This window comes from Bufo bufo, chromosome 8, assembly GCF_905171765.1.
Source record: "Bufo bufo chromosome 8, aBufBuf1.1, whole genome shotgun sequence".
Lineage (NCBI taxonomy): Eukaryota > Metazoa > Chordata > Amphibia > Anura > Bufonidae > Bufo > Bufo bufo.
The window spans coordinates 175,882,375-175,899,076 of record NC_053396.1 but is presented as its reverse complement, the minus strand read 5'-3'; the positions used below and the strand labels follow the sequence as shown (position 1 = coordinate 175,899,076).

General features: G+C 43.8%; 1 protein-coding gene across 4 annotated transcripts; it reads left to right on the top strand.

Moving 5' to 3' along the window:
* The first annotated feature begins 5,960 nt into the window (after positions 1–5,960).
* LOC121009521 (zinc finger protein 84-like) lies at positions 5,961–16,172 on the top strand. 4 transcript variants are annotated; one of them, XM_040442713.1, is made up of 6 exons: positions 5,961–6,050; positions 9,065–9,156; positions 10,300–10,359; positions 10,438–10,564; positions 13,239–13,337; positions 15,081–16,172. In XM_040442713.1, the coding sequence occupies exons 2-6, from the start codon at positions 9,079–9,081 to the stop codon at positions 16,013–16,015; spliced, it is 1,299 nt and encodes a 432-aa protein (XP_040298647.1). In that variant the 5' UTR covers positions 5,961–6,050; positions 9,065–9,078; the 3' UTR covers positions 16,016–16,172. The 4 variants fall into 4 exon arrangements, with proteins under 4 accessions (XP_040298647.1, XP_040298645.1, XP_040298646.1 ...); XM_040442711.1 differs by having other exon boundaries at positions 5,979–6,079; XM_040442712.1 differs by having other exon boundaries at positions 5,979–6,158.
* Positions 16,173–16,702: the final 530 nt, after the last annotated feature.

Genomic DNA, 16,702 nt, shown 5'->3' with positions numbered 1-16,702 from the left:
CCTGTAGATGTGGGTGGCGCTCTGTCTGGAAAAAAATATATATGTAGATAGATATACACCAGCTACAGGAAATTAATGGAAGTTCCTGCCACACTTTTTTTCGATTTATTAACACTAAAGGCTAAAAGATTACTAGACATACACTGATTTGCTAATATACACTGTGGTCTCCGGGTCTGCAGTGCGTGTTGGTCTGGGGCGGTCTACATTCAACTGTCTACTGAGTCTTGCCTGCTCTGCCAGGAGGTTGGGGGATCACCATAATGGAAGCGCTCACTAGTATACTCTTCATAAGATGCACTGTGTCTTATAACGCAAAAGATACCGCAATTCGCAGTACGCTTCTGCTGGTACTGTATTATGCCTCATGCACACGACTGTATGTCTTTTGCGATCCGCAAAAAATACAGACGACGTCCATGTGCATTCCATATTTTGTGGAACGGAACAGCTGGCTGCTGATAAAACAGCACTATCCTTGTCCGTAAGGGCTCATGCACATTGTTGAGGAACGGTTGAGACGTATGCATATATATCTATGCATGCCTGCAAACACGTGCGGGCATGTATAGTATATATGTGCATACATTAGACATAGCATCATGGGGTGATGTGCGCAGATGTGCCCAGCATCTGCGCACGTCTGCCCTTGGTGATCCCCAGGGGCTCATGGTGGCCCCTGTGGGAAATATGTGCCCCCTTGTGATGTAGGGGCTTGTGCCCCCTTATAGTGTAGGGGCTTGTGCCCCCTTATCTGTGCCCCCTTATATATCCCCTTATATAATCCCCCTAAATCTGCTGTGTGTGAAGGCCCCTAAGAATCAGTGATAACGGCAGTGGCATACCTTCAACGGAGGCAGACCACGCAACTGCTATGGGGCCCATGGGGGCAGTGCTGAACTCCTTTCCCCCAAATGAAAAAAAAAAAGACATTTTCATGCAGCTGTCAATGGGAGAGCTCAATGTAAAGAGATTATTTCAGCTTCCAGTAAATGGTGACTGTATAAATTCCTATGCACTGAGCTCCCCCTAGTGGTGGCCGCAGGTAAACAACTTTGTAATAGAAGGAAGCAGATTAAATCTATCTTCTATATATATAAAGGAGGACGTATATATGTATGTACTGTATATATGTCTGTATGTATGTTCCGCGATCACTCAAAACGCAACCATCGATTTCAACGAAACTTGGTATACACATCCCTTGCTACCTGGAAAGAAATCTTGTGGGAATCTCAGCTCTCTAGGATGTAGCGTTCCTGAGATATTCCCCAAAAAATGACCTGCATTAGCCAATACAAGCCTGCAAGTCTTTCTCTTCATATCCCAACTGCCATACACACGGTCACATGTCCCTTATCAGCCAATAGAAGCTCGCAGGCCCTTAGTCTCCACATACACACAGTTTTACTCAAGGTTTCCATAACAACCCAGCCATTTTTCTTCACTGCTGTAGGTCAGCTTTAGGCTAGGGCTACACAACGACACATAGGGCACAACTACACTACACCTATGTTGCGCAACAATTTTTATAATGATAGTCTATGGGGTTGCACTGCAACATGTGACAGGCTGCGACTGCGACGTGACAGTCGCAGAAAAATCCATCTTGGATGGATTTTTTGCAACTGTTGTGTCGCAGCATGTCACATGTCGCAGTGCGACACCATAGACTATCATTATAAAAATTGTTGAGACAAAATGTCGCGTGACACATGTCGTCGTGTAGCTCTAGCATTAAAGGGGCAGGGTGCTGTGGAGGTCACTGTTAAAGGCCCGGGCACTGTGGAGGTCACTGTTAAGGAGGCGTTCACTGTGGATGTTACTGTTAAGGGGGCAGGCCGCTGTGGAGGTCACTGTTAAAGGGGCGGACACTGTGGAGGTCACTGTTAAGGGGGCAGGGGGCCCCTTAACGCAAAATGCAGTACATGCACGGCGGGCTGATCGGACGGGCTTCGGAGCGATGCGCGCCCGATCACTGCAGGGGTCCGGAAGTCCCTGGTAGCCGGGCCCCTGCTGTATCTGCTGGCATCGCTGTAAAAGAGGATTAACCCCTTCTATGCCGCGGTCCGAGCTGACCGCAACATAGAAGTGGTTTGCGGCAGGTGAAGGAGCGCATTGAGTCCCTGCGCTGCTGTGGCGGGGACTCGATGTGTATTGCACGGCATCGGGAACTGCCTTCTATGGGAGCCGAGGAGATCCAGCCTCAGGCCCGGTCTCCTAGGCAACCTGTTAGTGTATGACTCGGTGTCATGCACTAACAGGCAATGCATTACAATACAGATGGATTGTAATCCATTGCAGAGGGGATCAAACCCCCAAAAAAGTTTCAAGTTAAAAAAAGAAAAAAATGCCCCTTTCCCCATATTTTATAATAAAAAGTAGAAAACAAAAAAAACACACATATTAGGTATCACCGCATCCGTAATGACCAGCTCTATTAATATATCACATGATCCACCCCGTCCGATAGACACCATAAAAAATAAAAACTGTGTCAAAAAAAGCCATTTTTGTCACCTTACATCACTAAAAGTGCAACACCAAGCGATCAAAAAGGCGTATGCCCCCAAAAATAGTGTCAATCTAACCGTCACCTCATCCCAAAAATCCATAGGACAATCGCCAAAAAAATAAAAAAAACTATGCCTCTTAGACTATGGAGACTCTAAAACATAATTTTTTTTGTTTCAAAAATGCTTTTATTGTGTTAAATGTAAAAAAAAAAAAAAAAAAGTATACATATTAGGTATTGCCACGTCCGTTACAACCTGCTCTATAAAAATACCACATGGACTAACCTCTCAGGTGAACACCGTAAAAAAACAAACAAAAAAAAAACGGTGTAAAAAAAAGCCATATTTTTGTCACCTTACGTCATATTTGGTATTGTCGCGTCCATAACAACCTGCTCTATAAAAATATCACATGATCTAACCTGTCAGATGAACGTTGTAAATAACAAAAAATAAAAACTGTGCCAAAACAACTTTTTTTGTTACCTTGCCTCACAAAAAGTGTAATATAGAGCAACCAAAAATCATCTATACCCTAAAATAGTACCAACAAAACTGCCACCTTATCCCGTAATTTCCAAAATGGGGTCACTTTTTTGTAGTTTCTACTCTAGGGGTGCATCAGGGGGTATTCAAATGTGACATGGCAAGTTAAAATTATCCCAGTGAAATCTCTCCAAAAACAATATGGCGTTCCTTTCCTTATGCACCCTGCCGTGTGCCTGTACAGCAGTTTACGACCACATATAGGATGTTTCTGTAAACTACAGAATCAGGGCAATAAATATTGAGTCCAGTTTGGCTGTTAATCCTTGCTTTGTTAGCGGAAAAAAGGATTAAAATGGAAAATCTGCCAAAAAAGTGAAATTCTGAAATTTCATCTCCATTTTCCATTAGTTCTTGTGGAAAACCTAAAGGGTTAACAAAGTTTGTAAAATCAGTTTTTAATACATTGAGGGGTGTAGTTTCTAAAATGGGGTCACTTTTTTGGAGTTTCTACTCTAGGGGTGCATCAGGGGTGCTTCAAATGGGACATGGTGTCAAAAAACCAGTCCAGCAAAATCTGCCTTCCAAAAACCATATGGCGTTCCTTTCCTTCTGCACCCTGCCGTGTGCCTGTACAGCAGTTTACGACCACATATGGGGTGTTTCTGTAAACTACAGAATCTGGGCAATAAATATTGAGTTTTGTTTGGCTGTTAACCCTTGCTTTGTTAGCAAAAAAAATAAAAAATCAAAAATCTGCCAAAAAAGTGAAATTCTGAAATTTCATCTCCATTTTCCATTAATTCTTGTGGAACACCTAAAGGGTTAACAACGTTTGTAAAATCAGTTTTTAATACCCTGAGGGGTGTAGTTTCTAAAATGGGGTCATTTTTGGCTGGTTTCTTATTATGTAAGCCTCACAAAGTGACTTCAGACCTGAATTGGTCCTTAAAAAGTGGGTTTTGGAAATGTTCTGAAAAATTTCAGGATTTGCTTCTAAACTTCTAAGCCTTGTAACATCCCCAAAAAATAAAATTACATTCACAAAATGATCCAAACATGAAGTAGACATATGGGGAATGTAAAGTAATAACTGTTATATGAGGTATTAAAAGCACAGAAATAGAAATTTGGAAAGTTGCAAATTTTTCCAAATTTTGGGTAAATTTGGTTTATATCTAAAAATGAAATATTTTGATTCAAATTTACCAGTGTCATGAAGTACAATATGTGACGAGAAAACAGTCTCAGAATGGCCTGGATAAGTAAAAGCGTTTTAAAGTTATCACCACATAAAGTGACACTGGTCAGATTTGCAAAAATCAGTCTGGTCCTTAAGGTGAAAAATGACCCGGTCCTTAAAGGTTAAAGGGGCAACTCCTGTGGAGGTCACTGTTAAGGGAGTGGGGTGCTACGAAACTCACTGTTAAAGGGGTGGGCTGCTGTACAGGTCAAAGTTAAGGGGTGGGCTGCTGTGGAGGTCCCATTTTAAAGTGGCGGGGCACTGTGGGAGGGTCAGTGTTAAGGGGTGGGGGCTGTGGAGGTCACTGTTAAGGGGGATATTGTTGATATCTTTTAACGACACACACAAACATGAAATGAAATAGATGAAATATACCCGTGCAAAGCCGGGTCCTTCAGCTAGTAAATTATATATATAAGCGCCATATTTATGAAGCACCTATTCCACTTTTTCGACATAGAAGAAGTCGGATAAAGTGGTTTGGGGGGGGGGGGGGGCGACTTTTTTATTACAATTTTTTTTCAATTACAATTTCTGATTAATTAAAAAACAAACACACACAAGGGCGGGTTCGCATTGGCGTTATGGCATTCTGTTATAACAGAGTTATAATGGAATATAACAGAATTTTAGGACAGGATTCAAAACGGAACCCTTTAAGAGGCATTCCGTTTTGATCCGTCATAATAGAAGTCTATGGCCATGCAAACCGGATCTGTCTGGTTTCCGTTATGCAGGAGGGAAAACAAAGTCCTATCGACAGGACTATTTTTTACGTCATATAAAACAGAAACTAACTAACCGTTATTTGGCCCCATAAACATGTATTAGGACGGAGAAAATGGAATCCCTCTTAAAGGCTTCCGTTTAGCATTCTGTCCTAGAATTCGTTTATAACGGAATTCAATAACGCCGATGCGAACCTTCCCTAAATTTGTCAGAAATCTGGGGCATTGCGCTTTGTGTTGCCTGGGAGTGGTTGTCGCACGTGTACTTGGAATGTGGGTGGTGGTGGGGTGACACTAAGTTTTGCTATGGGGCCCTATGAGATCTGTGTACGCTCCTGGATAACGGCCGTACGCTATTGTGGGTGAAACGGCTTTTTACCTACAAAAGCTTGCGGCGCTACTTTCACACTGGCGTTTTGGCTTTCCGTTTCTGAGATCCGTTCAGGGCTCTCACAAGCGGGATCAGTTCTGCCCTAATGCATTCTGAATGGTAAAGGATCCGCTCAGAATGCATCAGTTTGCCTCCGTTCAGTCACCATTCCTGCCAGAGATAAGCGGCTGTCTGAAAGGTCTGGCAGCCGCTTATTCCACTCTCCTGAAATTAGGCCTAGTATCTGGCCAAATTGTCTACAGAAGTGCAATCTCATATGGTTAGCATTATACAGGGAAGTGCAGGCAGGGGGTGTCCTAGGATAGGTAGTCCACCTATGGTGGAAGCATCCGACTGTAACCTCCCCTTTAATGACAACATAATGTCGTGTAATGCAGCAGTCATAAAGCATAGCAAGGCAGTGGAATCCAGTATGTAAACCGTGACTCTAGCTGAAGCCACACTACAACTCCCAGAATGCTCCTCGACGCACGCGTGTCACATGATCCACTGCTGCTCTCCCACCGCGTGACTGCCTTCTCGCAAGGCATTGTGGGAATTGTAGTACCCAGACGCTCTAATGGCGTTACATGTACGAACCGTGGTACAACAAATCCCGGAAGCCCTTGCGCTGGAATGTTTATCTGCGCGGCTGCACACCTTCGGTCCTGCTCTGGTTGGATTGTAGAAAATCGTCGGGTCGGAGGGTGCGTGCTGCTGCGGGAGGACCGAGCGGGTCTGTTTTATATGGGTGCTATACCACTGACTGGCTTTGAGCTGTTTTAGACTACAAGTCCCAGCATGCATTGCCATAGGAGGTGGGCATCTTGGGACTAGTAGTTCACCTGGGAAAATATAGGTCGATATTGATAATCTTTGAGAAAGTAACCCTTTAAATGCCAGTCTACCCTGCAGTGCAGACAGCTGCCCAAGGGTATTTTGCTTAAAATGAACTTTCCTGCTAGAGATCAAGCCGTTTATCAACCACCTAGGAAAAAGTGTAAATCGCAGGTTTGCAACTTTTTAAAATGCCCTTTGTGCTAAAAATGTTTGTGCAAATGGCATTTATTTGTATTTTTTTAGGGGACTGGTGAAGGAAAAAAAAAAAAAAAAAAAAAAGGCGAAGATTTCCCCCCAGCAGATTTATCATTATTTATGCAATTTATCTGGTGAAAATGATTACTGAAATCTATGCCAGCTACAAGCAGGCGCCATTTACATTCTAGGTACGCGGACTGCCGGAGGATGTAAAGGGAACCATATGTATCAAATCTTTTTTTTTTTTTACACAATAAAAGCACACAGAGCTATGGGGACTGGGTATTGCGGATGTGCTAGCTAGAGTTGTTGCGATACCAAATTTTTGATTAGATTTCGATACCATAAAAAAGCATTGCGATACTCGATACCACGCAAAAAAATAAACAAAAAAAGCCACGTGCATTCTGCATTTTAAAAATAATGGCGAATCGCACAGTTTTATTTTTATTTTTTCTGTTCTGGCGTTCACCGCATAGATTTTTTAAATATTTTAATAGTTTGGACTTTTCTGACGTTGCGATATGTGATATATTTATTTATATATTTTATATGTGAAATTGGGAAAGGGGGTGATTTATACTTAATATTTTGGTGTTTTTTTTTTTTTTTTACACTTTTTATTTAATAACTATTTCCCCCCTTAGGGGCTAGAACCTGGGATCTTTTAATCCCTTGTCTCATTCACACTGATAGATCTCTATCAGGGTGAATAGGAGCTCACACTGTCCCTGCTGCCCTGTGCTTTGTACACACAGCAGCAGGGAGCTGACTATGGCAGCAGGGAGCTGACTATGGCAGCCAGGGCTTCACTAGCGTCCTGGCTGCCATGGTAACCGATCAGAGCCCCAGGATTACACTGCTGGGGCTCCGATCAGAAGCTGCCACTGCCACCAATGAGGGGGAGGGGAGAGGACCCTGTGGCCACTGCCACCAATGGTTTTAATACTGGGGGGTTGAGAGGGGTGGGCGCACTGTGCCACCAATGATTTTAATGGGGTGGGGTGGGGGGGGGAGCTCTGTGCCACCAATGATATTTAACCCTTAATACAGGAGGCGGGTACTGGCAGCAGATCAGCACCTGAGGGGTTAACTGCCGCTGATCGCAGCTCCCTGTCAGAGGCAGGGTGCCGGCAATGTGATTCTGCTGCCGACACCTGCCTCCTGTATTATGTGTTAAAGACGACCTTATATGGGTCCAGACTTTAAGTATTAGGCTACATAGAGCGGCGCCCAGAGATGTCCCAGCTCTTACTATTATTCCTGGGCGCCGCTCCGTTCGCCCGCTGTGCCCCATTACTGTCTCCTGCTCCATATGCTAATTACTATTGGTGCAATGGGGAGGAGACATCAGCTTCTCTAGTGGGCGTTCCTTCTCCCTGCGCTGCGATTGGACAGCGCTACAGCCAGGGAGAAGAAACGCCCACTAGAGAAGCTGATGTCTCCTCCCCATTGCACCGATAGTAATTAGCATATGGAGCAGGAGACAGTAATGGGGCGGAGCGGGCGAACGGAGCGGCGCCCAGGAATAATAGTAAGTGCTGGGACATCTCTGGGCGCCGCTCTGTGTAGCCTGCTACTTAACCAAGTCCGGACCCAGGAAAAGTCCTATCATTGGTAACGCAGTGTGCCCGCCCCTCTCTTCTCATTGGGGGCAGCAGCACAGGGGGGGGAGAGAGACTGCGCTGCTGAGAGAACATGAGCGCGCCGACAGAAGCGCGCTCATGTTCTGTGATACTAAACTGCGCAACCCAGTATCGAAAAAATTGAAATCTCGGTATCGTATCGATACCGGGACAAAAGTATCGATTGGGTATCGAAATTTCGATACCTGCAACAACCCTAGTGCTAGCGGCCATCTAGCAACCCATGTCCTCAGCTCTATACATCAAATCCCGGTGACAGGTTCCCTTTGTAGGGCATTTTGTCAGCAGCTTTGTCCCTATGACACTGGCTGACCTGTTACATGTGCACTTGGCAGCTGAAGACATCTGTGTTGGTCCCATGTTCATATGTGTCTGCATTGCTGAGAAAAATAGTGTTTTAAAATATGCAAATGAGCCTCTAGGAGCAACGGGGGCGTTGCCGTTACACCTAGAGGCTCTGCTCTCTCTGCAACTGCTGCACCCCCTGCACTTTAACAGGGCCAGGCAGTGAAAATGTCATCACACCTGGTCTTGTCAATCAAAATTGAGAGGGAGCGGCAGTTGCAGAGAGAGCAGAGCCTCTAGGTGTAATGACAACACCCCCGTTGCTCCTAGAGGCTCATTTGCATATATTAAAACACAATTTTTCTCAGCAATGCAGGTACATATGAACATGGGACCAACACAGATGCCCTCAGCTGCCAAACGCACATGTAACGGGTCAGCCAGTGTCATAGGTACAAATCTGCTGACAGATGCCCTTTAATTTATGACCATTTGTGCCCCTCATCATAAACTAAGTGCATCGTCTGGCGGTAGAAAATGACGATCTTGATAAATATCAGAATGGATCCCAGTATAAGTTAGCAGGACGAGTCCTGATTTGTTTGGATGTGTCAGAATACAGATCCCTCGCAGCGGTCATGACTTTGTTATGAGCTCTATTGCGCCGCTGGAATCTCGTCAGTCTATGTACATTTTTGGCGTTTACTTGTACGTTTCTATCCTTTATTTTCTCCTGTTTTCTCGGATGGCAGTCGAGAACGAAACGATGATCAAGATGAAAAAGCAAATGGCAGAAAAGATCCTGAATCATGCCCTAGGAATCATCTACCTGCTGACTGGGGAGGTAAAATATCCAGCATCGCCCCCATTCTCTCTCACAGGTATCGGCTACGTGCCCGGGGCTATAGGCATTGAGATTATACAGCCTCAGGCTCTCCCACGCTTGTGAAACTACTGCTGCCATCATGAGCTGCCAGGGAGTAGTAGTTGGACAGCTGGAGAGTTACAGGTTGCAGAACTACAACTCACAGTATCCCCCGGTCAATGATTTCTTGATTCACATAGCGGAGAGCTTCAGGTTGCAGAACTACAACTCACAGCATCCCCTGCCAGGGACTTGTTGTTTGTCAACAGTTGGAGAGCCACAGTTGAAAAACACTGTTAGACCATGTTCGCACTGCGTCTTGCGACATTGGAAATTTACAACCAACTGAGCAGACGCGGCCACTGCTGCTGGATTGCAGTGGTGGCCGTAACCCCTGACAACGAGCAGTGTATAAAGGACTACAAAATGACACTTTACCAGAAGAGGAGACAATATTGTATGAAGAAGTATATTAGTAAGTTCTTTACATATATATATTAATGTTCTAAGTGACAACCCCTTTAAATGAGGGAGGGGAAAAAAAGTAACTAAAGAAAGAAGCTAGAAGTTGAACCTGGAACATCTACTTGCAAGGCTGACCACTTACCTCCAGGCTATAACATCCTCATGTTGAGAAGCTTTACTTAGAAAGCTAATACATATTACTGGTGCCTTTATAATATATTGCGCTTGTGAATGAACCAGTAATATATATTAGCTTTCTAAGCATAGAAATTCTCTAGTCTCAAAATAGTAAGTAGTGTATACAATATATTCATTCTAGGACACAGCTCTGCCTCCAGCATGCTGATATCTAGCCCTGACAATCAAGGGGAGGGGGGAGTGTGCAGAGTACAGGGGGTGTTACAAAAGCAGTGCTCCAAGGATTCAGCCCTGCCCCCTGGTGCTCCAACATGCTAATTTACGTATGAATACAAACACTTATCTCTGCAGCTGTTTAACATACAGACAAAAGAAAGATGTCGTTTTAATCAGCATAATGCGCCCTACCAGCCAGTATGCTTGGTTTAATGGGGTCGATCATGCTGACAGAGGCTCTTTAAGATGCATACACCTGCTACATAAAGATGGTCATTAACATATGTCCTGTCACTTTGGTAGGAATATGTCATAGTGAAGAAGAATTCCCCCCACCGTACGACGCACCTTCTCACTGGAGAGGTGAGGCTTACTTGTTCTGTGTAACATGTCCTGGTCACCCCTCTTTAAGGTTCCAGTTCTGAATATTCCTTGTTCCAGATGCCAGTAAAATGTGGCGACATCTCAATCTACTTTTCCATGGAAGAATGGGACTATATAGAAGAACATAAGGACCATTATCAGAATATGGTTCTGGAAGAGGGGATCTCAGTGGACAGGTGCTCAGGTAACATTATGCCATGGCTGCTGTGCCATGAAAATCTCAACGTCCATCTTGTCAGTCCATGGTAATCAGATCAAGAGTGGAAAGCCTTGATAACCCTTCATGAGTAAAAGGTCCTGTGAAATTTCAATTTCTCTACTTTTATAATAGATAGTAATACCTCCAAAAAGAGTTATTACTTTACATTCCTCATATGTCTACTACATGTTTGGATCATTTTGTGAATGCCATTTTATTTTTTTGGGGACGTTAGAAGGCTTAAAAGAAACACCCTATATGTGGTCGTAAACTGCTGTACGGTCACACGGCATTGCGCAGAAGGAAAGGAATGCCATATGGTTTTTGGAAGGCAGATTTAGCTGGACTGTTTTTTTTGACACCATGTCCCATTTGAAGCCCCCCAGATGCACCCCTAGAGTAGAGTTTTATATTTTTTTTTATTATTTTTTTTTTTGTGTCTCCACATTCTGGAAGCGGGGCGACTGTCTTGTGTAGGGGCTAATTTTTTTTCGGGATGAGATGATGGTTTGATTGGTACTATTGTAGGGTGCATATGACTTTTTGATCGCTTGCTATTGCACTTTTTGTGATGTAAGGTGACTAAAAATTGCTTTTTTAACACCGTTTTTATGGTATTCACCTGAGGGGTTAGGTCATGTGATATTTTAATAGAGCAGGTTATTACGGACCCGGCGATGCCTAATATGTATACTTTTTATTTATGTAAGTTTTACACAATGATATTTTTTTAACCAAAAAAATCATGTTTTAGTGTCTCCATAGTCTGAGAGCCATAGTTTTTTATATTTTTTAGGCGATTGTCTTAGGTAGGGGCTCATTTTTTGCGGGATGAGGTGACTGTTAGATTGGTAATATTTTGGGGGGCATATGCCTTTTTGATCGCTTGGTGTTGCACTTTTAGTGATGTAAGGAGACAAAAAAATGTTTTTTTAGCACAGTTTTTATGATTTTTTTTTTTCGGTGGTCACCTGAGGGGTTAGGTCATGTGGTATTTTTATAGAGCTGGTTGTTACGGATGTGGCGATACCTAATATGTATATTTTTTTTTATTTACTTAAGTTTTACACAATAACAGCTTTTTTAAAGCCAAAAAAACTATGTTTTAGTGTCTCCATATTCTGAGCCATATTTTTTTTTTTTTTGGGCGATTGTCTTAGGTAGGGGCTCATTTTTTGCGGGATGAGGTGACTGCGAGATTGGTATTATTATGGGGGGTATACGCCTTTTTGATCGCTTGGTGTTGCACTTTTAGTGATGTATGGTGACAATTTTTTTTTTATTTGCAACAGTTTTTATTTTATTTTTTTGACGGTATTCACCTGAGGGGTTAGGTCATGTGATATTTTCATAGAGTCGGTAGATACGGACGTGGCAATACCCAATATGTTAATTTTTTTTTTTATTCCCTTTATTTTGGCAAAAGGATATTTTTTTTTTTTGGGGAAACTTTATTTTTTTACTTTTTTTTTTCACTTTATTTTTTGTCCCACTCTGGGACTTCAACTTTTGGGGTCTGATCCCCTTCTGTATTGTGATGCATTAGCTGTAAGTACATTACACACTGTAATACACTTACAGCCTAAAGCCTCATGCACACGTCTGTGAAACACGGACCGTGTGATACCGGCCTGGATTTCTTCTAAATGCAGGAGCGCACGGCTTCATTGGTTGCTATGACGCCGTGTGCTTCCTGCTGCCGCTGCAGTACAGTAAAACACTGGTATAGATCATACTAGTGTATCACTGTACTGCGGCGGCAGCAGGAAGCACACGGCGTCATAGCAACCAATGACGCCGTGCGCTCCTGCACTCAGAAGAAATCCAGGCCGGTGTTTCACGGACGTGTGCATGAGGCTTAAGGAAGGCATCGGGCTGCCTTCCATGGCATCGGGTCCCCGTCACAGCAGCGCGGGGACCCGATGGCTGCTTCCTCCCTGCACGGCCATCGGTGATTTCACCGATGCCTGCGCATGCAGCAGGGGTCCGGCTATCAGTGACCAGACCCCTGCCGCTAATCGGGCGGGTGCATCTCCTGCACCCGCCCGATCACCATGATGTACATGTACTCCTCTGGTCCTTAAGTCCCGGCCAGAGATGACGTACATGTACGTCATGGGTCCTTAAGGGGTTAAAATAGTTTTCATATTGAGAATAGATGTAAACAAGTCCTGGTGTATAAAGGGCAGATGATTCAAAAAATATTCTACGATTTTCAAACGAGCACCTGGATCTGAATACTTTTGTAATTGTATGTAATTAAACATTTAACACAGCCACTGAGTTATTCAATAAAATGTATCTGTATAGCGCCACCTGCTGTTCCTTTTCCTGTTTATTTGACCTGCTCACTGAGAAGGCCGCACATGCTCAATTTCATCCTTCAACTTCCTCCTGAGCTGTGATAGGGAGAGCTGAGACACGCCCCCTGAGCGGCAGCAGAGAAGACACTTCCCCTGAGCCGTCAGCTTGATATAAATCTAGCAGAGCAATGAATGGGGAGATCTCTGGATCCATGTGAGGTAGAGGGCTGGTTCTAGCTTTGTTAGAAAGAGATTGTCATGTCCTATATGATGTCTGATTTTCATCTTTTTACGTTTTTTTATGGGATAATCCCTTTAAATAAAATATATTTTTTTCCTTCTATTGAGTCTTATAGGGCCACACAAGAACAGCTTCAATGTTGTTTTTCTTGGAGAAGAGGAATTAAGGGAGAAAAACACAGGAGATGTGAATTTCTGCAAAGAGACCAAAGCAGGTTGGTTATATGGGGTCATTTTGTTCTCTACAAAGATGATAAATCTGGGCTGAATTGCTTTTTGAAACGACTGTGCTCGATTTAAAGGGGTTGTACCAAGATTTAAAGAGGACCTGACTCCTCTGCTGACATGTCTTTCTTTTTTTTTTTTATAACTACTTGCATTCCCCATGTAACAATAATTCTGCAGCATGTATTTTTATAACTGTGCCCATTCCTTTATTATACCTGCTAGAAGTTATGGATGGATTGCCAGCAGTTTGCAGTAAAGGTCCAGCTGAGTCTTACCAGTTGTGTCCCTGCACAGTCTGACATTATCCAATCAGTGCTGCCAGTGTGAGACGGTGCAGGGAACACCCCTCCCCAACTGGTAACACCCATCTGGACCTTCATTGCATGCTGCTAGTAATTCATTCATAACTTTTAGCAGGAATAATAAAGGAATGGCACAACATAGCGTTATAAGAATAGATGCTCCATGGGGAAGGCAAGTAGTTACAAAAAAAAAAAAGACGTCAGGAGAGGGGACAGGCCTTCTTTAAGCTTATCCTTTGTCCATGGGATGGAAAATAAGTGATTGGTGGGGGTTTTACTGCAGGGACCCCCATCCATCATGACACTGATGAATGGGGCAGCAGTTGTGCTGCGGTTCCGTTCATTCCCTTTGGAATTGCCATTCTGTTTGTACAGGAGGACACACCCGTTTTTTTTTGTTTTTTTTCCCCAACGATCAGCTGTTTACCGGGTGACCTGGAGTTATCCGCTGTATTCTGTGGAGAAATGGAGCACTACACAATTTTAATTGAAATCGGTATGCAGTCTGTGTAGTACATGGACACTCTTTGTAGCCGCTTTCCATTTGGCTACTCGATCATTGACTCGCCTCAGCCAGTGATTGATTGGACATTTCGTGTATATGAGACAGGACCAAGAATTAGAGACCAGAACCTCTACTTGAAATCCATTTTCAAGGAACAGTAAACCTGTCCTTGGAAACACTAGAGGCGTCCATTTTGTGGGCTGCACTCAGATGTTTCCAAAGAGTCTGCCATATGCAAATTATTGAGCTCCGACAAGGTACCTACCTGTAAATGGGCCTAACTTTGCCTAGGAGCCAACAATCCCAATGGTCCTATCCTATGCCCATAAAAAGGAAACACTCGCCTGTCCTGTGCTGCTGCCCTGTTCCCAATGGCTTCCGGTCCCATGACTGCTGTGGCCACTGACAGGCCTCAGCAGTCACATTTGCTTGAATGGCATGTACTGGGCCCTGCAGGGATCAGAAGCAATGGGTAGTGGGGCAAGTGAATTTTTTATTTTTTTAATGGGGCACAGGTTAGGACCATTGAGGTTTTTAGCACCTAGGCCACACAACCCCTTTAAAGGGGTTGTCTCACTTCAGCAAATGGCATTTATCATTTAGAGAAAGTTAATACAAGGCACTTACTAATGTATCGTGACTGTCCATATTGCCTCTTTTGCTGGCTTGATTCATTTTTCCATCACATTATACACGGCTCGTTTCCAGGGGTTCTCCAATCTTTTTAGATTATAGGGGTGGGAAGGAAAACTGGTTTGGTTGCCCATAGCAAACAATCAGATTCCACCTTTTATTCTCTAACGGTGCTCTGAAAAATGAAAGGTGGAATCTGATGGGAAAGTTTTCCTTTCCACCAGTTTTGATAAATATCCCCCTATATTTTTTTACAATTTGCCATTCTATTTTATTTTTTTCCCCAAAAGATAAATCGGTGAACAGGAGCCTGGTAGAAGACTCCTACAAAGGTTCACGAGGTGCTACTGTAGAAGTTGATACCAGCAGATCTCAAGAAGGAAACTCCTCGATTGCGTCATCAGTGTGTGACATGGGAAGCAACACATCTTCCTGTCCCCGGTGGGAACGTGAGAAATGGAAAGTAGATGACAATATTATCAGCAAGGATGCATCTAAGAAAAAGACACCAACCCAAGACAAAAAGAATAAGGGTTCTGTCAGCGGGGCACCAAAAGATGTAACACTCAATGGTACGAAAATCCCAAGGATGGCCCATTTGAGTGAGCATTGTGGACAGTGTTTGGTGGACAGGTCTCACCTTGTGAGACACAAGAGAAGACATCCAATGGGGCAGGAGTTTTTCAGTTGCAAACCATGTGGAAAACACTTTGCTCATAAATCTCATCTTATTGCACACCAGAGGTCACACAATGGCGAGACCTGCTACTGGTGTGGGGACTGTGGCATCTTCTACACCTACAAGTCTCAGCTTATTGCTCACCTGAGGACTCACCGTGAAGATCAGTTCTATCGGTGTGATGTGTGTGACCAAAAATTTGACTTTAGGTGTCTTCTTCTGGTGCATCAGCAAATTCATACTGGACAAAAGCCCCATCGTTGCTTCAGATGTGGGGAGCGGTTTATGTACAAGTCAAGTCTTGTCGTTCATGAAAGGACGCACACAGCAGAAAAGCCTCACGGATGCAAGGACTGCGGTGAACACTTCTCTGATGGATACAGTCTTATCACACATCGGAAGGTGCATGGGGTGGAGGCACCACACAAATGTTCTGACTGCGGAAAGCAGTTTGAATACAAGGCTACTCTTACTGTCCACCAGAGGACACACAGACTGGTCAGACAACAGAAACGTCCAGTGGAACCCAAGTCTGGCCCACCATAGGAAAGGCCTAACTAGTCATAAATTGTGACCTTCACGATATCTACTCAGGAGATATGCCATATCTTGAACTTCTATGCAATGTAGCCTCCAGACTGTTGAACATAAAAATACATGGACATTTCCATTGTAAACAAGTGAAATAAAGAGAAAGTATGAGACCACGTAGATTCAGCGTAGTTGTGTTTACAAGACCTCAGTGTTAAAGAGGTTGTGTCTTCAGCAAATGGCCTTTATGTAGACAGAGTTGATACAACTAATTACTAATGTATTGTGATTGTCCATATTGCTTCCTCTGCTGGCTGGATTCCATTTTCCATCACACTGCTAGTTTCCATGGATATGACCACCCTGCAATCCAGCAGCGGTGGCCGTGTTTGCACATTATAGGAAAAAGCGTCAGCCTCCCTGGTGGCCAGGACCGTGGGAGTGCACATAGGCACGCATGCGCAGCAGCTTCCATCCCGGACACGTGCTGCAGCAGTGGTCGTAACCCTTGGAAATGAGCAGTGTATATTGTGATGGAAATCATGCCACAATTCTGGCTTAAACAGTTTTTTTTAAAGTAAGCCAACCAATAGCTGGTATAGAGTCAAGTATCTATCCCTGCACCACTTTTGTCATCCAGCTTGAGGCCCTGTGATAAATCTGGCGCAGGTCTAGACACCCTGTGTAAGTGTAGGATTAGTA